The 21646-nt window shown below is 44.2% G+C and overlaps 1 protein-coding gene across 9 annotated transcripts in view; it reads left to right on the top strand.

Annotated features, from left to right (window-relative positions):
- KDM2A (lysine demethylase 2A) overlaps nucleotides 1-21646 on the top strand; it is a 151215-nt gene that overhangs the window by 25533 nt on the left and 104036 nt on the right. For 2 of the 9 annotated variants that reach the window (XM_035701596.2, XM_049096845.1), the window contains one exon: nucleotides 13393-13515. In XM_035701596.2, coding sequence (XP_035557489.1) covers nucleotides 13474-13515 — 42 coding nt within the window. In that variant the 5' untranslated portion in view covers nucleotides 13393-13473. Of the gene's footprint in view, nucleotides 1-10340; nucleotides 10478-10752; nucleotides 10774-11110; nucleotides 11256-11752; nucleotides 12174-13392; nucleotides 13516-19334; nucleotides 19457-21294; nucleotides 21363-21646 lie in introns of those variants that run through there. The other 7 variants (XM_049096844.1, XM_035701595.2, XM_035701597.2 and 4 more) reach the window with 7 other exon arrangements.

Here is a 21646-nt window from a genome sequence, read left to right as displayed (position 1 = left end):
CCTATCTCTTGCCTTGAGTATAGGACACCACCCTTTCTAGTGCTTCTTGTGGCTGCCAGCATCCATCCTGGGCTAAACTCACCAGCAGCTCCTCCTCAGGACCCTTGCCTCCTGTTTCTCTTCCATCGCCACCCCCTGCCCTGCTGGCTGGGCCTTCCTGACAAAGTCACTCGAAGGCCTCTTCCATCATTTCATCCCGTTTGAGTCTTCACTCTGATGCAAATATTTGGTGTCTGTGATGTTCTCCTCTGACAGTTACTTTACAAATTCCACCTCTTCCCTGGCAAGCCCTCTAGTTGGTACCTGTGCTGTCTGCCCCTATACAGCGTCCTACTCTCACATTCATTACCTTCACCAGCATCAATAAGGAGATGGCTGTTTTCGAGACTGATTCTGGACACAGTGGAGGAAACCAGCATACGTAAGCCCCAGTCTTCAGGGGGCTTATCCCCAGGAAAGAGAATGAGACATACTCAATGGAGATTTTTAAAACCCAAAAGATTATGCAGTAAATGCCAAACCAGGTGAGTGGTTTACAGCGCTTTGGGAATCCACAGGGGGCAGCAGGGAAGGCCTGGTGTGCATGTCCAGGGGCAGAGGAGAGCCCAGGGAGGAGGGAGCCAGTTTGGAGGGGAGGATCATGCAGGAGACCTCTTTCCTCATGAGAGCGTGCAGGGGAAGTGCCAACAGTGAAGCTGCCAGCCAAGCAGTCCAGGAAGGTCAGGGTTGTAGGAGCCATAGGAGTCAATTCCCTCTAGATGATACTTGAAGTTAGGAGACCAAATGAAGACTGGGAGGGAAGGAAGAGCTAAGGGCTGAGAGCCATGCCTTGCAAAAAAGTCCAAGGGCAATGGTGGGAGAGGAGAGCTGAGCCCAAGGGAGGCAAAAACACCTGTTTATTGGTTTGCTAGGCCATCGTGGTCTGCTTTGGACTCTCCCAAACTCTCCTTCCTCACCAACCTCTGGCATGACTAGTGGTCACAGGAGATAGGCCTCCTGCAAGCACCCTACCGCTTCCCAGATCCACCCCCTTCTGCCTCTAAGGCAGTTAAGAGTGGTGAGACATGGCTTCTGTCAGAAAGAAAGGAATTGGAGTTCTAACACCTACCACACCGCCTTCTCCATTCCCAAGACAATTCCAGGGGTTTCCAGGTGTAACCTGCATCAATTTCTTGCCCCCACATCCTCCAAATAATCTCTGTGCAGCCTTTCCAGGGTCAGAGGAAGGTGTCTTGTCTCAGCTAGACCTAATCTCAGGGCCAGGCCATCCTGGCTGGCTGTTCCACACAAAGAACCTCCTTCTCTATTCCTTCTTTACTTCCAGGTTCCATCTCAAAGCTCTCTCTCTACTGTCCCCTTGCAGGCCACACACAAGCTTGTTTCCTTCCCATCACAACTTCTCCCTCTTTGCCTCCCCAATCCTGTCTTCCTTTTCTCTTGTCTTCACAGCCAAGTCACAAGAGGGAAGAGTATACCCTTGCCACCTTTTCTTCCCATTTGTGCTGGGCTCATCATATTCTGACTCCACCCCCATCTGCACAAACACTATTGTCAAAGGTGATGTCATAATGGTTCCCCATCCAGGGGCCAGCTTCCAGCTGCATCTTTCCCCTTTATCCCTCCCTCCTGCTTGACATTCTCTTCCATGCCACTTTCCTTCTTTGGGTTCTCCCTCTCTGGTCTTTCCTTCTCAGCTGTTTTCATGGGCTCCTCTTCCTTTGCTGGATACTTCTACAGTGATTCTCTCTTGAAGCAATAACCGAGCAACTTCAAAGAGCCAGACACAGTCCTCCTAGACCTATCCCTTCAGTTCTGGTCTCCTCCACTTTGTGGGCCATCTTCTTCCGCCCATGGTCTGGGTGCAGAGTCGTCTCCATTCCAGCCCTGGTTGAGCTCCAGTCTCACCCCATCCTCTTGGCCCTGCCCCTGCTTCTCCTGGATTCCCCACTTCAGGTGGGAGTGGCAGAGCAAATACAACAGAGGTAGAAGCACAGCAGTAACCCCTCCCTCTGACTCACTTCCCACTCAGTCTGTGTCACCAGATCCTGTGGAGTTGCCTTCTACCTCTCCATTCTCCTCTCCATACCAGATTTATTGCTTGAGGCCATAGCCTCAAATTCTTTCAAACTGATAGAACACCTGAATTTCTCTCTCCAGCATTCTGCTTTTGCATGAGAGTTCTTGCGTCCATGACCACCATGGGCTGCCCCTGCCCCGAGAGTATATTCCCAGCTTGTGGCAAGCTCTGTGTGACCCAGCCTGGCCACTCATACCACTCTTCATCTCAGCCTCTCTGGTCTGCTGCTGAGTACATGAATGCCTATTCCCACCGAGGGCCTTTGCTCAAGCAGTTACCTTTCCCGGGAATGTTCCTTTTGATTATGCGATCTTAAATCCAATGTCACCTCCTCAGAGAAGCCTTCCTAATTTCTTTATAGAGTTTTCCTAATATATAATTTGCTGTGGTTCTACTGATTAACTGTAAGCTCAGTTTTATTTCACAAACTTGTATAGCACTTACTGTGTTCTAGCCACTTGTGAGGAGGGACCCCACCCAATTTTACAGATGAGGAAACTGAAACTCTAAGAGCTCTGTGGCTTGAGCAAAGTGACATATTCGCTGCACGATGCAGCTGGACTGGGAATGCAGACAGTGCGTTTCCAGGGTCCCTGCAGGACTACACAACACATTGTCTCTTGGGTCAGCCACTTGCCTGTCATGTCCATGGTATTCCCAGGGCCTTATAGCAGTGCCTGCTACCTAGTAGATACTCAGTAAATATCTGCTGCCTCGATGACCAAACACCTGCTGGGATCCAAGGGAGACTGCGGGTCACTGTGCCCCATCTGCTTGCTGAATATGGTAGGAGAGGTCCTCTAGGATAGAATTTCCCCACTTTGCTGGTTCAGCATTTAAAAAAATTTTTTTTGTTTTTTTGGTTCAGCTTTTGTTAGCTGTCCTGCTACGTCCTTCCTCCATTGTCTTCTTGGTTAACATCAAAACCCCATTTGCTTTTTTTTTTTTTTTAAGATTTTATTTATTTACTCATGAAGGACACAGAGAGAGAGAGAGGGGGGCAGAGACATAGGCATAGAGAGAAGCAGGCCCCATGCAAGGAGCCCGATGTAGGACTTGATCCAGGGATTCCAGGATCATGCCCTGGGCCAAAGGCAGATGCTCAACCGCTGAGCCACCCAGGTGTCCCCAAACCCCAGTAACTTTCAAGTATCACCTCCTCCAAAAAGACTCCGTGACTGGGCACCCCTCCCCCCACAGCAGAATTGGCCCCTCCCACTTTTGTGCCCTCACAGTATCATGTACAGACCATGTATGTATCCTGCACAGACTTGATGTTCATGATGGCACTGTCCTAGTTAATACCTGAGGTACATATAGTTATTATTAGAGCCTTTCACTCTTTAAAAAGGTCTCAGTTTAGAGGATAATTTATATGGTCATTTGACAACCCCCCCCCCAACACAACGTGGTCTTGTGCACATTCATGTTGCAATCAACCCCAGTGCCAAGTACGGTGTCCTGCACAGGCTGGTGCTCTTTCTGGGGAGGGAACACATGAATGATGTTTGATCTGATGATTAAAAATGCCATCAATTTGAGTAGTAGTAGAAAAATCAGCTATCAGAAGACATGGTTTATAGTTCCAATTTCATGACTAAACTAGCCGCATGACCTTGGCTAAGCTGTTTAACATCTTTGGGTTTCAGACTGCCAGTTTTTAAAATGAGCGGGTTGGATTAAATGACCTCCAAGCTCCATGCCAGCTCTAAGGTTCTGTGATTCAATGCTAATGTCCCCTAATAGATGAGGGCCTCACAGATTATTAGGAAGAAGTTAGCGCAGCGCCAAGTAAATGCATCAGGAAGTTCTGGGAGAGAGAAAAGTATTGCTGCAGCTCCTCAAGTATGTGGGAAGTGCTTCTACTTCTGCTTCCAGCCCCGCCATACTGTTGTCCGTCTATGCAGGATGACAGTTTTGAAGTAGCTGGGTTTTTTTTCTTTTCTCTTTAAACTGTAAGCTCCTTGAGGTCAAGGTCCAAGTTTTATATTTTAAATCTTGAGGACCCAGCAGGTAGTTAAAAACTGGCATGTATTTTGTGGTAGATGATGCTAATGGTCATACAGAGATCCAGTCAAACGTGAGACAGTGGGTGGCAGGTTTCATCAGAAGCACATTAGAGAATGAAGAGACAGTATTGGGAATTAGGGGCATTGTTCTCTTATCAATAGCAGCCAAATTATATGCCGGTGTATTAAGGAGCAACTTAAATGCATATAGAAAGAAATATGGTCCCTTCAGGAGGAATAATGTGGATTCAGAAAAAGGAAGACCTTGCAGATTCTATATTTATCTTCTAGTAAGCTGGATTTGTGAATTTGATTTGCCCAACTTTCTGAATTGGTTGACTATAAAAATGCATAAAATATAGGAAATAGTAAATGCGTACTAAATACTGAAATGAAACAGAAATTGCTTAAATATATTATAGAAAATACCAACATTTTTGCAAAGCATAAGCCTTCACCAATACAAACATATTCATTAAAAACATAGGCATTGGTAAATCTTCCATCAGTTTCAATAATAAAGGCTAAGGCATACACATAGAGTGTCTCCCACTTTTCTCATACCAATAAAATTATACAGGAATAGAAAGTTTACTAAGAATATGCAACTCACCAACAAGAAGATAATTAGATCAATGGTAGAAGAAGAACTAGTAATTGTGACAAAATCAAAACATGGCCCCCAAGCTGTGTGGCAAATCAAGTATAATTGCAAAAAGTACAACATGAAAATCTCACCTTAAATGCAGTCAATATTTTCTTGTGGTTCCCCCAGCGAGTGCAAAAATAGATTTAGCCAGAAAGAAAAAGACAACTGAATACATTTCAGAGTTTAAATATTTAGCAAGCATTTTGGGGGAAAAAAAAGATGGTCATTTTAGAATTATACACTTCAAATATTACAATATAATTAAAGAGGCATTTTGGAAAAAAAATTGACTAGAGATATTAAGTTTATAATATCACATCAAAAGCTATACTCCCAGGGACTGGAGGTGGTAGCGATAAATGGAGCAGGAAGACTGGATCATAAGAGAGACTGGAATAAAGATGGTGAAGCACATGGCCCAAGAATTGCATCCTTACCTCTTGGCTGGGCTTGCAGTAGTAGGGGCTCTAGGTTCCATGAGTTCTATTCCATCTGAAGTGACAGCGCAGGAATAGTTCACCTGCAACAACTGCTGTCACATCAACCCTCTGCTCCAGAAGCCATGTGCCTCTCTTACTCTATCAAAATTTAAAACTACCTGCAAGGGTTCAGAGCCTTCTAGTCTTCCAACTCCTGTCTCTCGAAAGCGTTGCTACACTGCTTTATTGTTGCGTCAATAAACCCGGACGAACGAGTGCCTGCTATGCCTGGTGCTATTTTAGGAACTGGGGGTGCAGCAATGAAAATGAACAAAATGTGCAAAGTTTCCTATCCCCCAGGGCCCACATCCAAGTGAAATTCTCTTTCCAGATTCTGTTGTCTACATGATCTTCTGGTGATTGACTGTGATGATGATTGTTCTGTAAGCCATGTCACAACTTTTTTTTTTTTTAAGATTTTATTTATTTATTCATGAGAGATACAGAGAAAGAGAGAGAGAGAGGCAGAGACACAGGCAGAGGGAGAAGCAGGCTGCATGCAGGGAGCCTAACGTGGGACTCAATCCCAGGACTCCAGGATCACGCTGTGGGCCGAAGGCAGGCGCTAAACCTCTGATCCCCCAGGGATCCCCCACCATGTCACATCTTCATGATATGTCCTCTATGATGTGAAGTCTTCAAAAGTAAAAAGCCAAGCTTTTTAAATTTTCAAATCTCTTGTCTCCATCTAAGCATTAAATGTAGAGTTGGGCACAAGGTACTCAGTAACATGACAAATCTTTCGTGTAAGAAAAAAAAAAAAGAAATGAGAAAAAATAGGAGAACCAGCAATCCTGTCTAAATGTGTTGTCTTCTAGCTTCCATAGGGTGTTCATGTGCATTAGTCCATTTGATTCTACAATAATCTCAGCAGGAAACAGGGCAGGAGTCATTTTCTCTGTTTTTTTTTTTTTTTAAGATTTTTAAAATTTACTTATTCATGAAAGACACACACACAGAGAGAGGAAGAGAGACACAGGCAGAGGGAGAAGCAGGCTCCATGCAGGGAGCCCGATGTGGGACTTGATCCCGGGGCTCTGGGATTACGCCCTGGGCAGAAGGCAGACGCTCAACTTCTGAGCCACCCAGGTGTCCCTCTCTGTTTTATTAAGGAGAGAACAGGGTTCCTATTAGGTTAAGGGCCTGGGCCCATCTTGAAGAAGAAGATGGACAAAGATCAGACCCACTGGGCAGATCCAGGGACAAGCCTAAGTGTTTAGGCAACTAGCCCCTTGGGGATGTGGCTGCAGCACTGTCAACTGTCAGGAGTTTAGCCAGTGAACAAGCATAAGGTTGTAAATAGACCCGGAAACCTTGGGGTGCCAGAAACAGCCCCCAACAAAGCACAGGTGTAGTGAGGCACAGGGCTTGGCATCTTTCAAGATCCACTCTTGAAAAAGGCAGGGAGTCAGTTCTCCCTTTTAGAAGTGGAAGTGAGGGTGGCCTGGCCCCGGGGCAAAGCAAGGCTGCTAAAGTGTGGCTAGAAAAGAGCAGGTGGATCCCAGATGCTGCTCTAGCTGCCCCAAAATCCAAAGTCAACCCCGCGAGTCGAGAGAGGCAGGTCCACACAAAGGCAGGCTATATGCCTAGAAAAAAATGGCAGCAAGGAGGCAGTGAGCCAGGGAGGGCTGTGGTCTGGTAGTCCTACAGAAGGGATCAACCATGTTCCATGAAACTTACAAGACTCTCATGCTATTCATGTTCAATGATATGACAATCTTCAGGGCATTTCTGGCTTCCTTTTTTTCTCCTGATCAATTCAGATTTTACTTCCATACTCAAAAGAAAACTTTTATCCCTTAAAACTCAAAATCACCCAGCACTCAGTTTTTTCTCTCCTAAGGTTGACACAGTGAGTATGGGATACTGATTTTGGAAGGTTTTCTGATGCATACAAATGTGACCTGGCTCCTGCCTTGAAGGAACTTATAGCCTAGTGGAAGGAGGTGGAGGGAGATGTTTAGGAGATAATAAAAAGAGAGAGCATGTGATTAACTGCCCCAAATGGATGGGTAAGGGGAAGTGGGCAAGCAAGTTCTGCTCTGCTGAGGATACAGTAGGTGACAACAGAGCTGGGAGAGAGGAACGGACACAACAGGTAAGGAGTTGGCAGGGTGATGGAAAGAAAGAAACCTCAGGAGTGGGGTGATGATGAGAGAGAGGTAGATAGAATTCAGAAAAGAGGAAAATAGAGATTAGAAACATCAGGGGCGGGGAGGAGAGAAAGGCTAGGCGCCAGAAAGGGAAAGAGGAGAAGAAGCTCTAAGTGACTACTTACACTCCACATCAATTTGCCTAAATAATGAAGCATCTTTAAAACTTTCCTTAAAACTAGAGGTCAGAGACATAGTAAATGCTCATAATTGGAGGCTATTATGTGCCAGACATTGAGCTTTAAGACATTATTCGAGAGTCAGGCATTCTCTCACTTCATTAGATGAAAAATGGAGGCTTTGAGGAGTTCATTAGGATCAAATAAATAGTAGCAGAGTAGACCTGTAGTTTCTGATGTCAAAGCTTTTTAACCACTGGTTATGCTACCTCACAGGCTAGCATAGGAAAGGAACTTCTCTATTTTGATTTAGACTTCCACTGTTTGGGACAGCCCTATTTTCTCCTTAACATTTAAGGGGTGCAGAGAAATTAGAAATAGTTTAACTTGGTTGGCGAGACTCTGCAGTTCTTCCACCCAGTAAAATCTCCCAAAAGAAGTGAGTGATCTGGATTTTGACTCTTAGAATTTGTTGGGTCTCAGCTTTGCTCAAGAAGACAGAGATTTAGGGTGCCCGGATGGCTCAGTTGGTTGTGTCTGCCTTTGGCTCAGTTCATGATGGAACTCACATTGGGCTCCCTGCTTAGTGGGAAGCCTGCTTCTCCCTCTCCCTCTGCCTGCCACTCCCCTTGCTTGTGCTCTAATAAATAAATAAACTTTTTTAAAAAGCAGAATTTGTTAATATCTTATTAAGGTGCCAGCTTATTCCAGCCAGGGATCTTACCCTCTATGTTTCTAGAAGGCACCTTTCTTTCTTCTCATTTACCACTCTGCATCCACCATCTCCCTGCAGCTATAGTTGAAGTCATACAGTTCATAGTTCTAGTGCCCGTCTTGGGGAATCACCAAGCTTTATTATTGAAAATGTCTCTTTTAGCAGTGAGCCTCAAAATACACTCTTCCAATTGTGATTTTGGGGGCATCACTGCCATCTATCTCTCATCTTTCCATGTACATCTGCTTTCAAATATTAACAAAGATTGCTTGTGGAAAATGCATTGTGTATATCTGTTTAAACGCTATTTTCATGCCACCTCCTCCATGCAGACTAGTTTTCAACTGGAAAAAAGGTGGTTGCAATTTGACAAACCTTTACTTACTTGCAGTTCTGTTCAAAGTCTTACTGTTATTGTTCTTAGAGCCTTCTTGTGTTTCCATCCAGGGTACCTACCTGGGTTAAATCTGTAGGTGGCATCTGCTGAAGATGAGCAACTCACTCAGAGTTGAGGATTAGTTACTTAAGGGGTTCGGGATATTAAGATAAAGGGCAAGACACATCGAGCTACTTCGAGAACTCCTCCTTTTCTTTGCCCCCAAGTATCCCACGGATTATTAAGACAGGTGGGAAGTAAATAAAGGCATGTATTTTGCAAATAGCAATGAGGCCTAACACTTGCTTAATCTGACTGACAATGGCAAAAGTCTTTCTCTTCCACTTAAAACAAGCTGCTGCCTTTTTCTGTACCTACAGATAGCCAGTTGCCTCTAGGACCATATCTGGTAAAGCTGGTGTGAAAGACTGCTTTTTTAAAAATATATTTTACTGTAGTCTGAAAGACTTAAAAAGGCTGTAGTTCTGATAGGTTTTGATGAAGATCTTCACATCAGTGTTCCTGAAAATCTAAGAAGTCTGAACAAAACTAGTATCAGAACAAAGAATATTTCCCAGTGACCGGAATGCAAGAGGGTCAGACCATAATAACAAATCATTTTTTAAAAGTTTTTATTTTAATTCCAGCTTACATACAGTGGAAATGCGTTTCAGGTGTACATAACAGTGATTCTACAGTTCCATACACCACCAGGGGCTCATCACAAGTGCATTAATGAACCTTTTTGTGGTTGGGAGTGTTGCAGTCCGCTATTGCAGAGAGCTGGACTCCTCTCTGTTCAAGTAATCAGGCAAGCTGTTTAACCTTTCTATACTTAAGTTATCTTTAAAATGAATACAATACTACCAGAAACATTAGCTTGACTCCCAAGGATGCTCTCAAACAAAGCAGAGAAGGACTTTAAAATTCCCCACGTATTCATGTAGAAAAACATCCCATAGTAATAAATAATACCTTGGGTGTCCATAATGCCTTTACCCAAGAGTTCAAACCTTGATGGAAACAGGAGCTGTCGTTATTTCAACTGTCCTTCTCGATCGTCTTCCTAAAAGAGTTGAAGGTTGTGGATAGAAGTTACATGATTCACTCCATGTTCTACCCACCCCCCCCCCCCGGAATTCCCCCATCCCAGAGGTTAAAGAGTAGGAAGGCAGGGGAAAAAGATCTGTGTGACACTTCTCAGTAAGAGTGTAGCGGAGCCAAGCGTCCACCCGGATGCCTAACGCCCAAGCCACGGTCCTTTATGGGATTTATAATTTAAACGGGCCCCAAAGCACGAGATTGGCTGGGGAGATGCCCTGATCGCGGCTGAGCTGCTCGCATGGCATTGCTCAGATACCTCTGGCCCGGCTCCGTCGACGTCCCCAGCCGGGTAGCCCGTCGGGCAGCTGTCGAGCCGCGGGAGCCCGTTCGTGGGCAGGGCCGGCGCGGCTCGGGCGGCCGCTGCCCCGTCGCTGACCCTCGCGCGAAGCTGCGCGCACCGAGAGGAGACATCTTCCCAGCCGGGCCTCCCGCGCCCGCCGCAGCCCGGGGCGGCGGGGGCGGCCCGGCGAGTGGTGGCGACCCGCACACCCCTCCGTGGGGGGCGCCCCGACTCGCCGGGGGCGGGGTCACGTCCCACCCAGGGCGCCGGGGGCACCGGCGCTGCGGAAACCTGAGCGTGGACGAGGAGCGGGGGCTTGCAGGGCCAGCTCCCCGGGGGCCTCGGGCCCGCAGTGGGCGCGCCAGCCGCCGCCGCCCCCGGGCCGTCGCGGAGACCACTCCCGTGCCTGGTACCTGTGGACGCCCTTGTCAAGCGCCCGGAGCTCCCCCGGGGGAGCCAAGCCCAGGACAGACATGCTACTCCCGTTTCCTGCCCCTTCGGAGCGGCGAGGAGTGGGTGAGGCGGGGCCGAGCCGCTACACCGAGGAGCCCCCCGAGTCGTGGGCGAACCGGCCCCGCGGCGGGGGCGCTGGGGCCTGCCTGGGGATGGCGGGCAGGCCGCCCTCGGCCCACCGGCTGGCGGGCAAGGGGAGGGCAGCTCGGGGGAAGGCGCCCCTTCCGTGCGGCCCCTCGCCCTGGGCAGGCCCGAACACGGCGCAGAGGTCGGCCCGGCCCGGCCCAGCAGCCTGACCCCGGGAGACCCCGCTTTGAGGCGGGCAACGGCTGCTCTGGCCCAGGCCACCCGGCCTTCAGGTTGTGTGACCGTGACGCGCCAACTGGGGCAAAGGGCGGTTGAAGGGGAACGGGGCGCTTCTCCTTACTGCTTGGGGGGGTTGTTGTGCTTTGTGGGGGACCGCGGGGGGGTCACCACCCTCCCGGGAGAGGTGGGGGAGGGCCGCCGCGCAGCTGGCCGGCGAGGGGCGGGGTCACGGAGGCGAAATGTGTGTGTGCGAGCGAGGGCGTGTGGGAAGGGAGGGCGCGCGGAGGAGGATCCTAGCCAGCGCGCAGGCGCGAGCGGCGGGTCGGTCCCCAGCCCAGGAAGAAGGCCCTGGGGGGAGCGGGGGCGGTGGGCCGGCGGGAGGGCGGGCAGGCTGACGTGAAGGGGGGCGGGGAGCCGCGTCGGCGTCGCTGGGCGCGGGCGATTCGAGGCCGACGCATCCGCGCGTGCGCGCGCCGCGGAGTGTCCGCGTTAGAGAGGAGTGACGCGTGCGCGTTCACGTGCGCCCGGGAGAGCGGTAAGAAACTAAGGGAGGCTTGAAGGGGGGTGGGGGTGGAGGCGAGCCGGAGGAGGGGTGGGGGGGCGGCGCCTGCGCAGTGCGCCGCGGAGAGCTGTGTGTATGTGAGAGTCTGACGGGTTCAAAATGGCGGCGGCTGCTTCAGCGGCTCCTCCTGTGTGAGGGAAACAACACCCCTCCCCGGCGGCAGCGGCGGCGGCGGCGGCGGCTGCGGCTCGCAGAGCACCTTCCCAGCGGCTGGGCCTGTCGCCGCTCCGTCTATCCTGGGCAGGGGGCGCTCCGGGAGGAGGGGCAACGCCAGGGGGCCCATCCCCCGGAATCCCTTCTCTGCGACTGGGGAGTAGCCGGGGGCTCGTCCTGCAGCGCGGAGCTCGGGCTGAGGGGGAGACGCGAGGGGAGCCCGGGCCCCCAGCCCGGCGCGCCGCGCCGCTCCCGCCCTCTCCGCCCCCCGGGGCCAGGGCCCGCGTTCCGGGGGGCCGGGGCGGCGCGGGGAGCCTCGGGCCGGCCGGTCTCAGCTGATCGGCCGCCGCTCCTGGGCTCCAGAGGCGGCCGGGCGGCTGCTCGCGGAGGGCACGGCGAAGAGGGCGCTCCCCGCGTCCGAGGCTGGCCCGGGGCTCGGACTCGGGCTGCTGACCGCTGGCCCGGGGGAGGCGGGGGCGCCCCGGGGGAGGCGCCGAGGGGTCGCGCTCCCCTCTCCTGACGCCTCCGACTCCCGGTCTCCGAAGCCTGAAGAGGAGGTTTGATTCAGCAACTGTTTCCTCTTTTCCGGGTCGCTGTGACCCTCTCTGGATACTGGGTTGATCCACGGAAAAAAAAAAAAAAAAAAAACGAAGACGACGTTTGGGATTTAATTTTTCCTCTCAGTTTTTGGAATCTTTTACTTCTCACTTGGACAAGAACTCACGAGCAAAATCCCCGGTGAGATTCCCCCTCCTACCCCCCCCCCCCTGGAAGTTTGGTTCACCGTGTTATCTAAAGTCTTAATGTAAAGTTTCTATTTCTTTTTCCGATGGATGAACCATTGAAGCGCCTTTCCTTGGGGGAGCCCGGCGAGATTTGCTATTTTTCCTCTTCGGCCCTGGCTGCATTCGGTCCCCGGCGGTCCTCGCCCAGGGGGTGCAAACACGGCTTCTTTCCCTCCCGACTTGGGACTAGGGCTTCCTCTAGGAGGGCTCTGCCACGAACTGCTCTTGCAAACTGTGTCATTGGGTCCTCTGGTCTTGTAGCAGTTTTGAAAGGATGCTAATAACGTGGCTGTAATGTAGTTGCAAAAAAGAAAAAAAAAAAAAAACACCCTGCATTCCCTATGGAAGCCATTATTCTTGAGAATATTTAGAAAAAAAGGAAAACCTTTCTTGGTATTATGGATCGACTGTCGCGCAAACCAGTCTTAATTTTTAGAAAAGATGTCTTTTACTTATTTCTGTATAGATGGGTTCGTTTAGTTGATTACTTTATCCAAAAAGATCTAATGGAATTTTGTCCCTGATTTGCAACTCTCTTGAATTTGTTCAAGAGTTGTACACATCTTGTTGGGGTGGAGTGTTGGTTTGGGAATGAAAAGATCCAGGGAGTCTAGGAAGGAAAGTGGCGATTGTGTACGGCTTTATTAGAGGGGTATGGGAAATTGTTTTGGAATCTTTCTTTAAATCCAGACTTCTTGTCTTTTTTAAATACAGTCTGCCCCCTTTTTCTTTAGTTTCTAATATCAGTGAGCAAGAATGCGTTTGATTGGGATCCGGATTTGTTTAGTGCCTGCTTCACCTGGTCAGCTCTCTACAGATAAAAATCCTTCCCCTTCCTTTTTTTTTTTTTTTTTTTTTTGCTACTGCTGCCATCAAGGGTGGGGTGGGGGGGGCTTATTGTAATCCTGTGGGGAGAAACAGTGGTGTGGCCCATCCACAAGGAACTGAAACCAACATCATCTCCTTTTGCCTAGGCCTCTGACTGTTGTAATGTGATTAACGTTTGTCATGGCATGGAACCACTTGCCCCAGAGCAGAGGGGTCCCAGACTGATGAAGAGGAAACTGATTTGTCAGAGAGCCTTTAACTTAATATTTCTTAAATCTTTCTGTGAAAAGAAAGCTTGAGTTTGGGGCTGAGTTCTCATCTCTGCTTGTATCATTATTCTTTAGTGTTGCAACCTGGTTCCTAAGGAGGAAGAGGAAGGCAGCCCTGGAGTGGTTTCTTTACAGTAATTTAAACAAGAGTGAGAGATGGAACCCGAAGAAGAAAGGATTCGTTACAGCCAGAGATTGGTTAGTATTTTATTCTCTTTCTTTCTTTCTCTTTCTCTCTCTCTCTCTCTCTTTTTTTTTTTTTTCAATTTTGAAGCACAGTAACTATTTTGTTTCCATTTGTGAACCTACTGTGATTAAAACTTTTCAGGTGGCTTTTCTGTATACCAGAGGATAGAAAGTGTATTAATATCTCATTTGGTTTTTAGGCCAAGCACTTAGGGCCTTAATGTTTATCCTGTTTGGAAATAGACTTATATGTAGCCTTAATTTCTATAGAAACCATTGTAAATTAAAGGATTTTGTGGATTACAAAATGGCAGGGATTACTAATTTTGCAATACTGACATTGTAATAAATCTGATTAATTTAGATTAGAATGTAAATTTTAGGGGCAAAACTGAGGAAGGATAGTTCTGTGTCATTTTTGTAGATTATGGTGTGTCAGAATTTGTGGCTTTGAGCTGGAGAGTAGAGCTGTGGATTTTTTTTAAAATTTTTAACACAAGTAACACTGATAGGTTTAGAGAGTTGGTGGGGATTGATTGAGAAAAGGTAGACTACTGAAAGTTCTGTATTTTATATGTTGGGAAGGAAGTATGAGATACATCTTGTTGAAAGAAATTTTTACTTAGTAATGATTTGGAGGGAATTTGCTTATATGTGCATATGAATACTTGCTCCTTTAAGCCCTGCTTTCCTCTCAGTGTTTCCCTATTGAAGTTTAAGAATTTGATTTTTGTTTTCCCTAGTCAAAGATAAGTTTATTAATATTCTCACCATATATTCATTTCAGAAATTTGAATTTGTGTCTGTAGAGTAAGGTATAAGGAAAGCCAAAGAATTGTCTGTATTATTTGAAATTTGGTGGATTGAGAGGAATTTATGATGGTTTTCTTTGGCTTTGTATTTAAGACTGAGTTTGGAGAAAAATGAGTGATTCTGTAATCATTTTCTGATGATCTCTGCTCTTTTTGAGAAAAGGCTACTTTTTGAAAACATGACTGTTAGAAAGGTGTGGAGTGCATTGGCAAGTATATCCAGTAGGCATATGTTCTGGCAAGCCTTATTTCAGAGATTTGCCTCATCTCCCAATGTATGTATTGAGGATATAGTTCTTTGAGAAATAAACTACAGTTCTTTAACTTTAAGAAACTATGTATGTCAGTAGTGAAATTTTGTATGCTTAGGATTTATTTTTGTTTTGACATTTGTTAAATTAAACTTTGGGAACATAGGGCAGCCCAAGTGGCTCAGCAGTTTAGCACTGCCTTTGGCCCCCGGGGTGTGATCCTGGAGACTTGGGATCGAGTCCCATGTCAGGCTGCGTGGAGCCTGCTTCTCCCTCTGCCTGTGTCTCTGCCTCTCTCTCTCTCTCTCTCTCTCTCTCTCTGTGTCTCTCATGAATAAATAAATAAAATCTTAAAAAAATAATAAAAATAAAAATAAAATAAACTTTGGGAACATAGAAGAAAGAGGATGCTGCAAAATTCTCTTCCCAGGTGGTTATTCCCAGCTATGTGGGGAATCATTTTTATCATGTCAGGCTTGTAGAATTGTTGAGCTGTTACATAGATACCTGAGGGATCTTGGATCTTGGGATCCAGTCTTTCAAAGGAAGAGCCTTTCAGTCAGCTAGAAGTTCACATTTTTTAACAAGGTAGGGAGATAGTGGTAAGGAGATCCAAAGAATCTGTAACTTTTATCCTGGTAAGATTTTTCTTTTTTTGTAAAGTCCTGCCTGTTGCACATATTAATCCTTTGCATATCTAGCATATTTTTTTCTTTTGGTTCATGTGCTGTTTTGGCAGTGTTGTATTAGAAAGTGCATTAGATATTTGGAGGGATCTTTCCGTAACTTAGAATTTTGGGTAATAATTCTGAAATTTAGGGCGAGTGATGTTTGTTTTCCTCTCTAAGATTACATGACAAAATCAAATCTGAAGTGTAAATTTCTTCTATAACATAACTTTTGATATGAGAGCATATTGGCAGCTCATTTGAGTGACAAGTTTGCCTACCAAACTTTTAATGTCTCTGTAGTGAGTCTTCATATTTCATTGATTAAGTTAGATGTCATTTGAGGAATTTTAAGACTACCATAATGGCTAATTTTTATAGTAGTTAACTACTTTTTTTAACACTGTGTTTGTCTTTAAAGTAGGTCAAAGTGTAGAATTTACTTTTGTAGTTATTGGCCATAGAATTTAAAGTTTGAAAAACACAAATGACAGGTTTACTTACTTGGCTTAGTGATTAAAATTTGTGTGGTTTCATGCAATATATATTTGTCAAATTGAATTAATTATGTAGTATATTGATTGTAGCATTACTAAATGTTACTTTCATGTTGTTTTAGGGGACAATACCGAAATGGTCATCTCTCTTTGATATACCTCCAAAATTACCTCCCGAGATAGAACAGTACCAGTATTAAAAGCCTGAGTCCAGACTTATTTTGGAATGAAGTTTTTTGTATTCATGACATTTTACTAATTTTAAGAAAAAAAAAGTTGTATTCTTACTAGTAAGAATACTATTAAAATTGATTAAGTCATTTTAATGCTTCTTACTGACATAGCTATTTCAAGTGCACAGGCTAAATTTGGTAAATTTTGTTATGTTTATATCATCTTTGTGACAAGTCATTTTTTAAAGTCAGAAATAGCTAGTTAAAAAAATTGGCTTGCCTTGTGCTAACCCATTTACTATTACATAGAGAAGAGAATTGTACCTTTGAAGATGGTGTATATATGGAGATTTGGGATGTAAGCTCTGCTTTATGGAATTAGAATGCTTGTTTTGCAGCATGTGAAATGAACAATGTTTGACTATTCTTAAGCAAGACATAGTTTTGTTTTATTTTTTAATGCAAAGGTTCGTAGTTTTATGTATAGGTTCCTAGAACAAAGGCAGATCTCTAAGGCAAGTTGATATACCTAAAAAGGGTATTTACATAAGAGGGATAGAAGCTTCAGTTTCAGTGATGGGTGTTATTTGGTTGTCCTGAGGTAAAGATGATTTATTTCAGTCTTTCTAGTAAATTTAGATGGAGGACCTTATTGAGAAATGTTGACAAATACTAAAGATAGATCTTCTTTTTTTCTTCATTTGATTTCAGGAGTTAGACAATTAGAGTAGTTTTAGATGTTTATTTCTGTCCATTTGTGTTTATTTGTAGGGAATGTTCACAATAGCTTACAGTTTCTTCATCTAAAATGTTAAATCCTTAGCAGTTATAATTGATAATCTTTTAGGTTTTTGAAATCATACCAATCCTGAGTAATCCTTATTGCATAGAAATCAAGGACAAAATAACATGTATCTAAATGCTTACATAAACATTTCTATGCTATGTAATACTGTTTTAACCTGGGATTTAAAAAAAATTTTTATTGGAAAAGATGACCTTTGTTATATATTTTAACATGATACGTTATGATATGTCCCTTAACTTGTGTGTATAACATATTGTACATATCATTACATTTAGTATGGAAAAAATTTATTAGCTCCTGCCAAAGGCAATTGTAGAAACAAATGGACAACTAAATCAATGTAAAAGAAAATGAAGACAATATACTTCAGGGTAAAAGAATTTATATAACTTGAGTACTTTTTCTTTTGAATTCACCTAAGTCTAGTAGTGTTCTCTGAAGGAAGAGATGTTGATTTTCTTGAGAATTCAGTTTGCTTGTCAATCTTGATGATGAGATTAAGAGATTTTCTAAAGGATGTTGTTACACTACTGGATGTTCAATATTGTTAATATTCCTTACATATGATTTTCTTTGAAATAGCTAAGTCATTTATCTTTTGTAAGAAACTAGGTGCACTGAAGCCCTAATGATGTTCTTACCATTCTTTGGGGTTACCCTTAAAAATTGTCTTCGCAGATTCAGCAATTACCAGATTATTCCTTTTACAGACAGTCCCACTCTGAATGACCTCACTCTCAATAAGGTCTTTCTGACCAGGAATGGACTAGGCAAAATAAAATCCTATTTTAAGCCATTTTTCCCCTAGCATGAAAGTGTCATATTGTTAACAACTGGGAAAAAAGTATAAATGGTCTAAATTGTTGAATTTGCTTATTTATAATTATTTCATGAGACTTAACCTTCAATCTGTGATAGTGAGGAGTTACACTGTTCTGAGTGTTGTAGCCTCCTTCCTGATGATGTAGGAAAAACTTGTTGCCCGTTTTTGGGTGATTCAAAATGCAGATAATGAGGGAGCTAATTCTTTATTATGCATAAATCTTTCACAATAAGCTACATTTTGGGGGCCCATAATGAGATCTGTATTTAAGTCCTATCATTCTCTCTTGTTTTATTTTGCTGAGCACTAATTATTATCATACTTGTTTGTTTTGTTTGTATGTATCTCTCCATTGGAGTGTAAGCTCCTTGAGAGTTGGGACTTCGTTTTGTTTATGGTATATGGCTGGATGCTTCAAATAGTGTCTGACACATAGAAAGTGCTCAGTAGCCTCAAAAAAAGAGAAAGTATTCAGTCTACAACACAAAGTGCATGACAAGTATCTGTTGATATTGTTGAAAGCCCTGATAAATACTTTTCTTTGCTACCAGTTTTCTTGAGAGTTAGCAATAAGCCACTGGAATGGAGAAGAGTATGGTATCTAGGGATGAGCAAAATATCTGGGTATTAGGTTTTACAGTATAGACAAAACCAGAAGCTTTAAGCTATGACAAAAAAAAAAAAAAAGTATGCTTAGCACACATGCCAGATGAACACATTATCTGGGCCATTAAAACAAATGAAAAAAAGTCTAGTTAACTTCAAAAACTCAGTCTGAATTTTAAGTTCTACTTCTAATCCTGTCCTAAATCTTCTGTTTCAAGATTTTTGGTGCCTTTTAGACAATCTTAAAGTTGTAAAGTTGAAAGTGATGGTGTTTGTGTTATTCTCAAGCCCTAGTTTTGGCCAGTAAGCCAAAGAATTGATGTATTTACTGTATACCATATAGAGAGACATGCCATTATTTTATGTCCTTTAAAATATTTTTCTTGGGGTGCCTGAGTGGCTCCGTTGGTTAAGTGGCTGACTCCTGGTTTCAGCTCTGGGTTGTGACATCAGCACGGAATTGGCTTGCCCCCCCCCCCCCCCCCCAGTCTGTCCGTCCCCACTCGCTAAAATAAATAAACAAAATCTTAAAAAAAATTTTTTTTCTTCTTGATAAATGGACATTCTTGACTAGGTCTCATTAATTTACTCTGTGTAATTTCATTTTTGAAATGATGCTATGTTGTTGCATTGTGCTTTTGCATCAACAAATGTTAGAATTCAGTAAGTATTTATGTGCCAGGTACTAGGGTAGGTTCTTTAATACACATTACTTTATTTAATGCCCAAAACTGGCCTATAAATTAGATGGTATAATTTTAAACTTTAATTTTTTTTTATTATGGAAACGGAACTTTTAGCCTGTGACTTGCCGGAAATCACAGAGTTGTTAAGGAGTGGAACCAGACCTTTAACCCCGTGTTTCTTGTGTTATTTCATACAGAAAACAAATGATACTCACTCCTGTTGTAGGAATTTGCAGGCTGAGTCCTTTCTCTTTTTTTGAGGCTTTTTTTGCTACTTCTAAAATTTCTTCCCTTATGGATGTCTGCTTAACATCCTAAATGATATAGCTACAAATATCTGACAGCCAGTGTTTCATCATGTTTAGAAAAAGGTGGCACATTCTTTTTGTGAACTTTGAACTTATCACTTGATCTAGTAAAACAGCAGTATTTGTGCAGTTTGTGTATATGTCAAGCTTTTTATTTATGCATGTCACTCATATCATTGTTTTCTGTTTTAAATTTTAGGTTCTTGGGGGTTTTCTCTATCTGTGAGTACTTGGTAAAAACTTAAACCATAAAGATAAAAGGCAGCAGATAGTGACCAAGCGAGTGGTTTTGGCAAATACAGTGGTGAAGGCCTCCTTCAGGTAGGTAGAGAAGAGGAGGGAAGAGGGTGGCCTTGTAGGAGGTAAAGACAGCATAAGTTTTATTATGGAATGGGATGCTTATAAGGCCTATTCTGAGGATGACCGTTAGATTCATAGGACTAAAGTAGAAGATTTATTTTGGGAGGCACTGTTGATAATGTTGGGAACACATTTTAAACAATTATGAAGGTCAGGTATTGAAAATAGCCATTGGAAATTATGGTTTGTTTTTAATCAAATAGTAATTTGATCCAATCGGTGTTTTAGGAGTAATATTTTTACAGCTTCAGGTCAGGCATGTGCTCAAAGAATACTGAAATAAGTTATCTCTTAAGGTAATTAGGTACCTGATCTCTAGGGCAGTGGTTCTTGAAGTGTGGTTCCCTCTCCAGCAGTGTTAGTATTATCTGGGTACCTGGGAACATGTTAGAAATGCACATTTGGGGGACCCTGCCCTGTATTTACTAAATCAGAAACTCTGGAAGTTGGGCCCAGCAATCTGCGTTGCAACAAGCCAGGTGATTTCGATACATGCAGAAGTTTGAGAGCCACTGTTCTGGGGTATAGTTAGTTGAAATGGAAAGGAAGGAAAAGTGCAGGACTGACAGAACTTGGTGACTGATGGATAGCAGCATGTTATGATGGAAAAGAGTGCTCTATTGAGGATCATGAGTGTTGAGTCCAGTATCCACTTTATCACCAGCTGTTTTGAACAAGAGAACTGACCTGTCATGGAAGGAGTTCTACTTAGTGATTTCTGAGGATTTTGGAGGCAAATGAAGAATTAAGGTGGACTTTAGGATTAAGTCTGGATTATCAGAAAGATCAGGAGGGATTTTTGAAAGGGAGTGGAGAGAACATCGGGTGGATGTTTTAAGAAAGTGGAACAGATTCTTAAAGCAGGGGTTCTCAGCAGGGACCCCCTTGGGATATTTGGCAATATATGGAGACATGTTTGATTGTCAGAGTAGGAGAGTACTACTGGTATTCTAGTGAGTAGAGGCTAAGGATGCTACTGAAGGTATCCTAATTAGAATACCAAACAGGTCAACCCCCCAAAGCCAAGAATTATTTATTTATTTATTTTTAAAAAGATTATTTATTTATTTATTCATGAGAGACCGAGACAGGCAGAGACATAGGCAGAGAGAGAAGTAGGTTCCATGCAGGGAGCCCGACATGGGACTCGATCCCAGGACTCCAGGACCATGCCCTGGGCCGAAGGCAGGCAGGCACCAAACCACTGAACCATCCAGGGATCCCCTAGCCGGGAGTTACTGAGTCAAAAATGTCCACTGGGGGAAAAAAAAGTCCACTGTATGAGATTGAAAATCCCTGTTTATTTATTAAAAAAAAAAAAGATTTTATTTATTCATTCATGAGAGACACAGAGAGAGAGGCAGAGACATGGGCAGAGGAGAAGCAGGCTCCATGCAGGGAGCCTGATGTGGGACTTGATCCTTGGACTCCAGGATCACGCCCTGAGCCAAAGGCATAGACACTTAACCACTGAACTACTCAGCTGTCCCAAAATCCCTGTTTAAAAAGAAATACCCAGAGGTGCTGAGTGGCTCAGTTGGTTAAGCTTCTGCCTTTGGCTTAGGTCATGATCCCAGGGCCCTGGGATGGAGCCCTGTATCAGGCTCTCTGCTCAGTGGGAAGTCTGCTTCTCCCTCTTACTCTGCTGCTCCCCCTGCTTGTGCTCTCTCTGTGTCAAATAAATGGGTAAAATCTTAAAAGAAGATAGGTAGATAGACTCCGTAGATAGGTTCTGTGTATGTTTCCATCCTGATTTTCTGCTGTTAATCTTAAAGTTTTTTGTTTGTTTTTAATTTTAGAGTTTTAAGTCTAATACAGAACATCTCAAATGTGCTCTCAGATTCCATTTCCCAGGGCTTTGCCCAAAGTAAGCATAAAGGGTTTTTTGTTGCTGTCAAATTTTCACAAAACTAAATGGTTATGGAAAATCCTCAACCCAAGTGCAGATTTATTACTCCTTTTAACTTATCCTAAGGTCAACTTACTTGGATAACCAAAGTAAGTATTCACTGTATTGAGATCAATAATTAAGTTAGAACAAGAAACTTCCTTTTGATACTCTCTCTCACAGATAGAAAAATGAGATAAAAGTTGTGGTATTGATGTGAGCAAATATTGGAATATAATGAATTGCCCTGTAGCTCGATACCC

The sequence above is a fragment of the Canis lupus genome, chromosome 18 (assembly GCF_003254725.2).
Source record: "Canis lupus dingo isolate Sandy chromosome 18, ASM325472v2, whole genome shotgun sequence".
Taxonomy (NCBI): domain Eukaryota; kingdom Metazoa; phylum Chordata; class Mammalia; order Carnivora; family Canidae; genus Canis; species Canis lupus.
The sequence above is the reverse complement of the archived record's forward strand: the minus strand, read 5'-3'. Positions and strand labels throughout refer to the sequence as shown.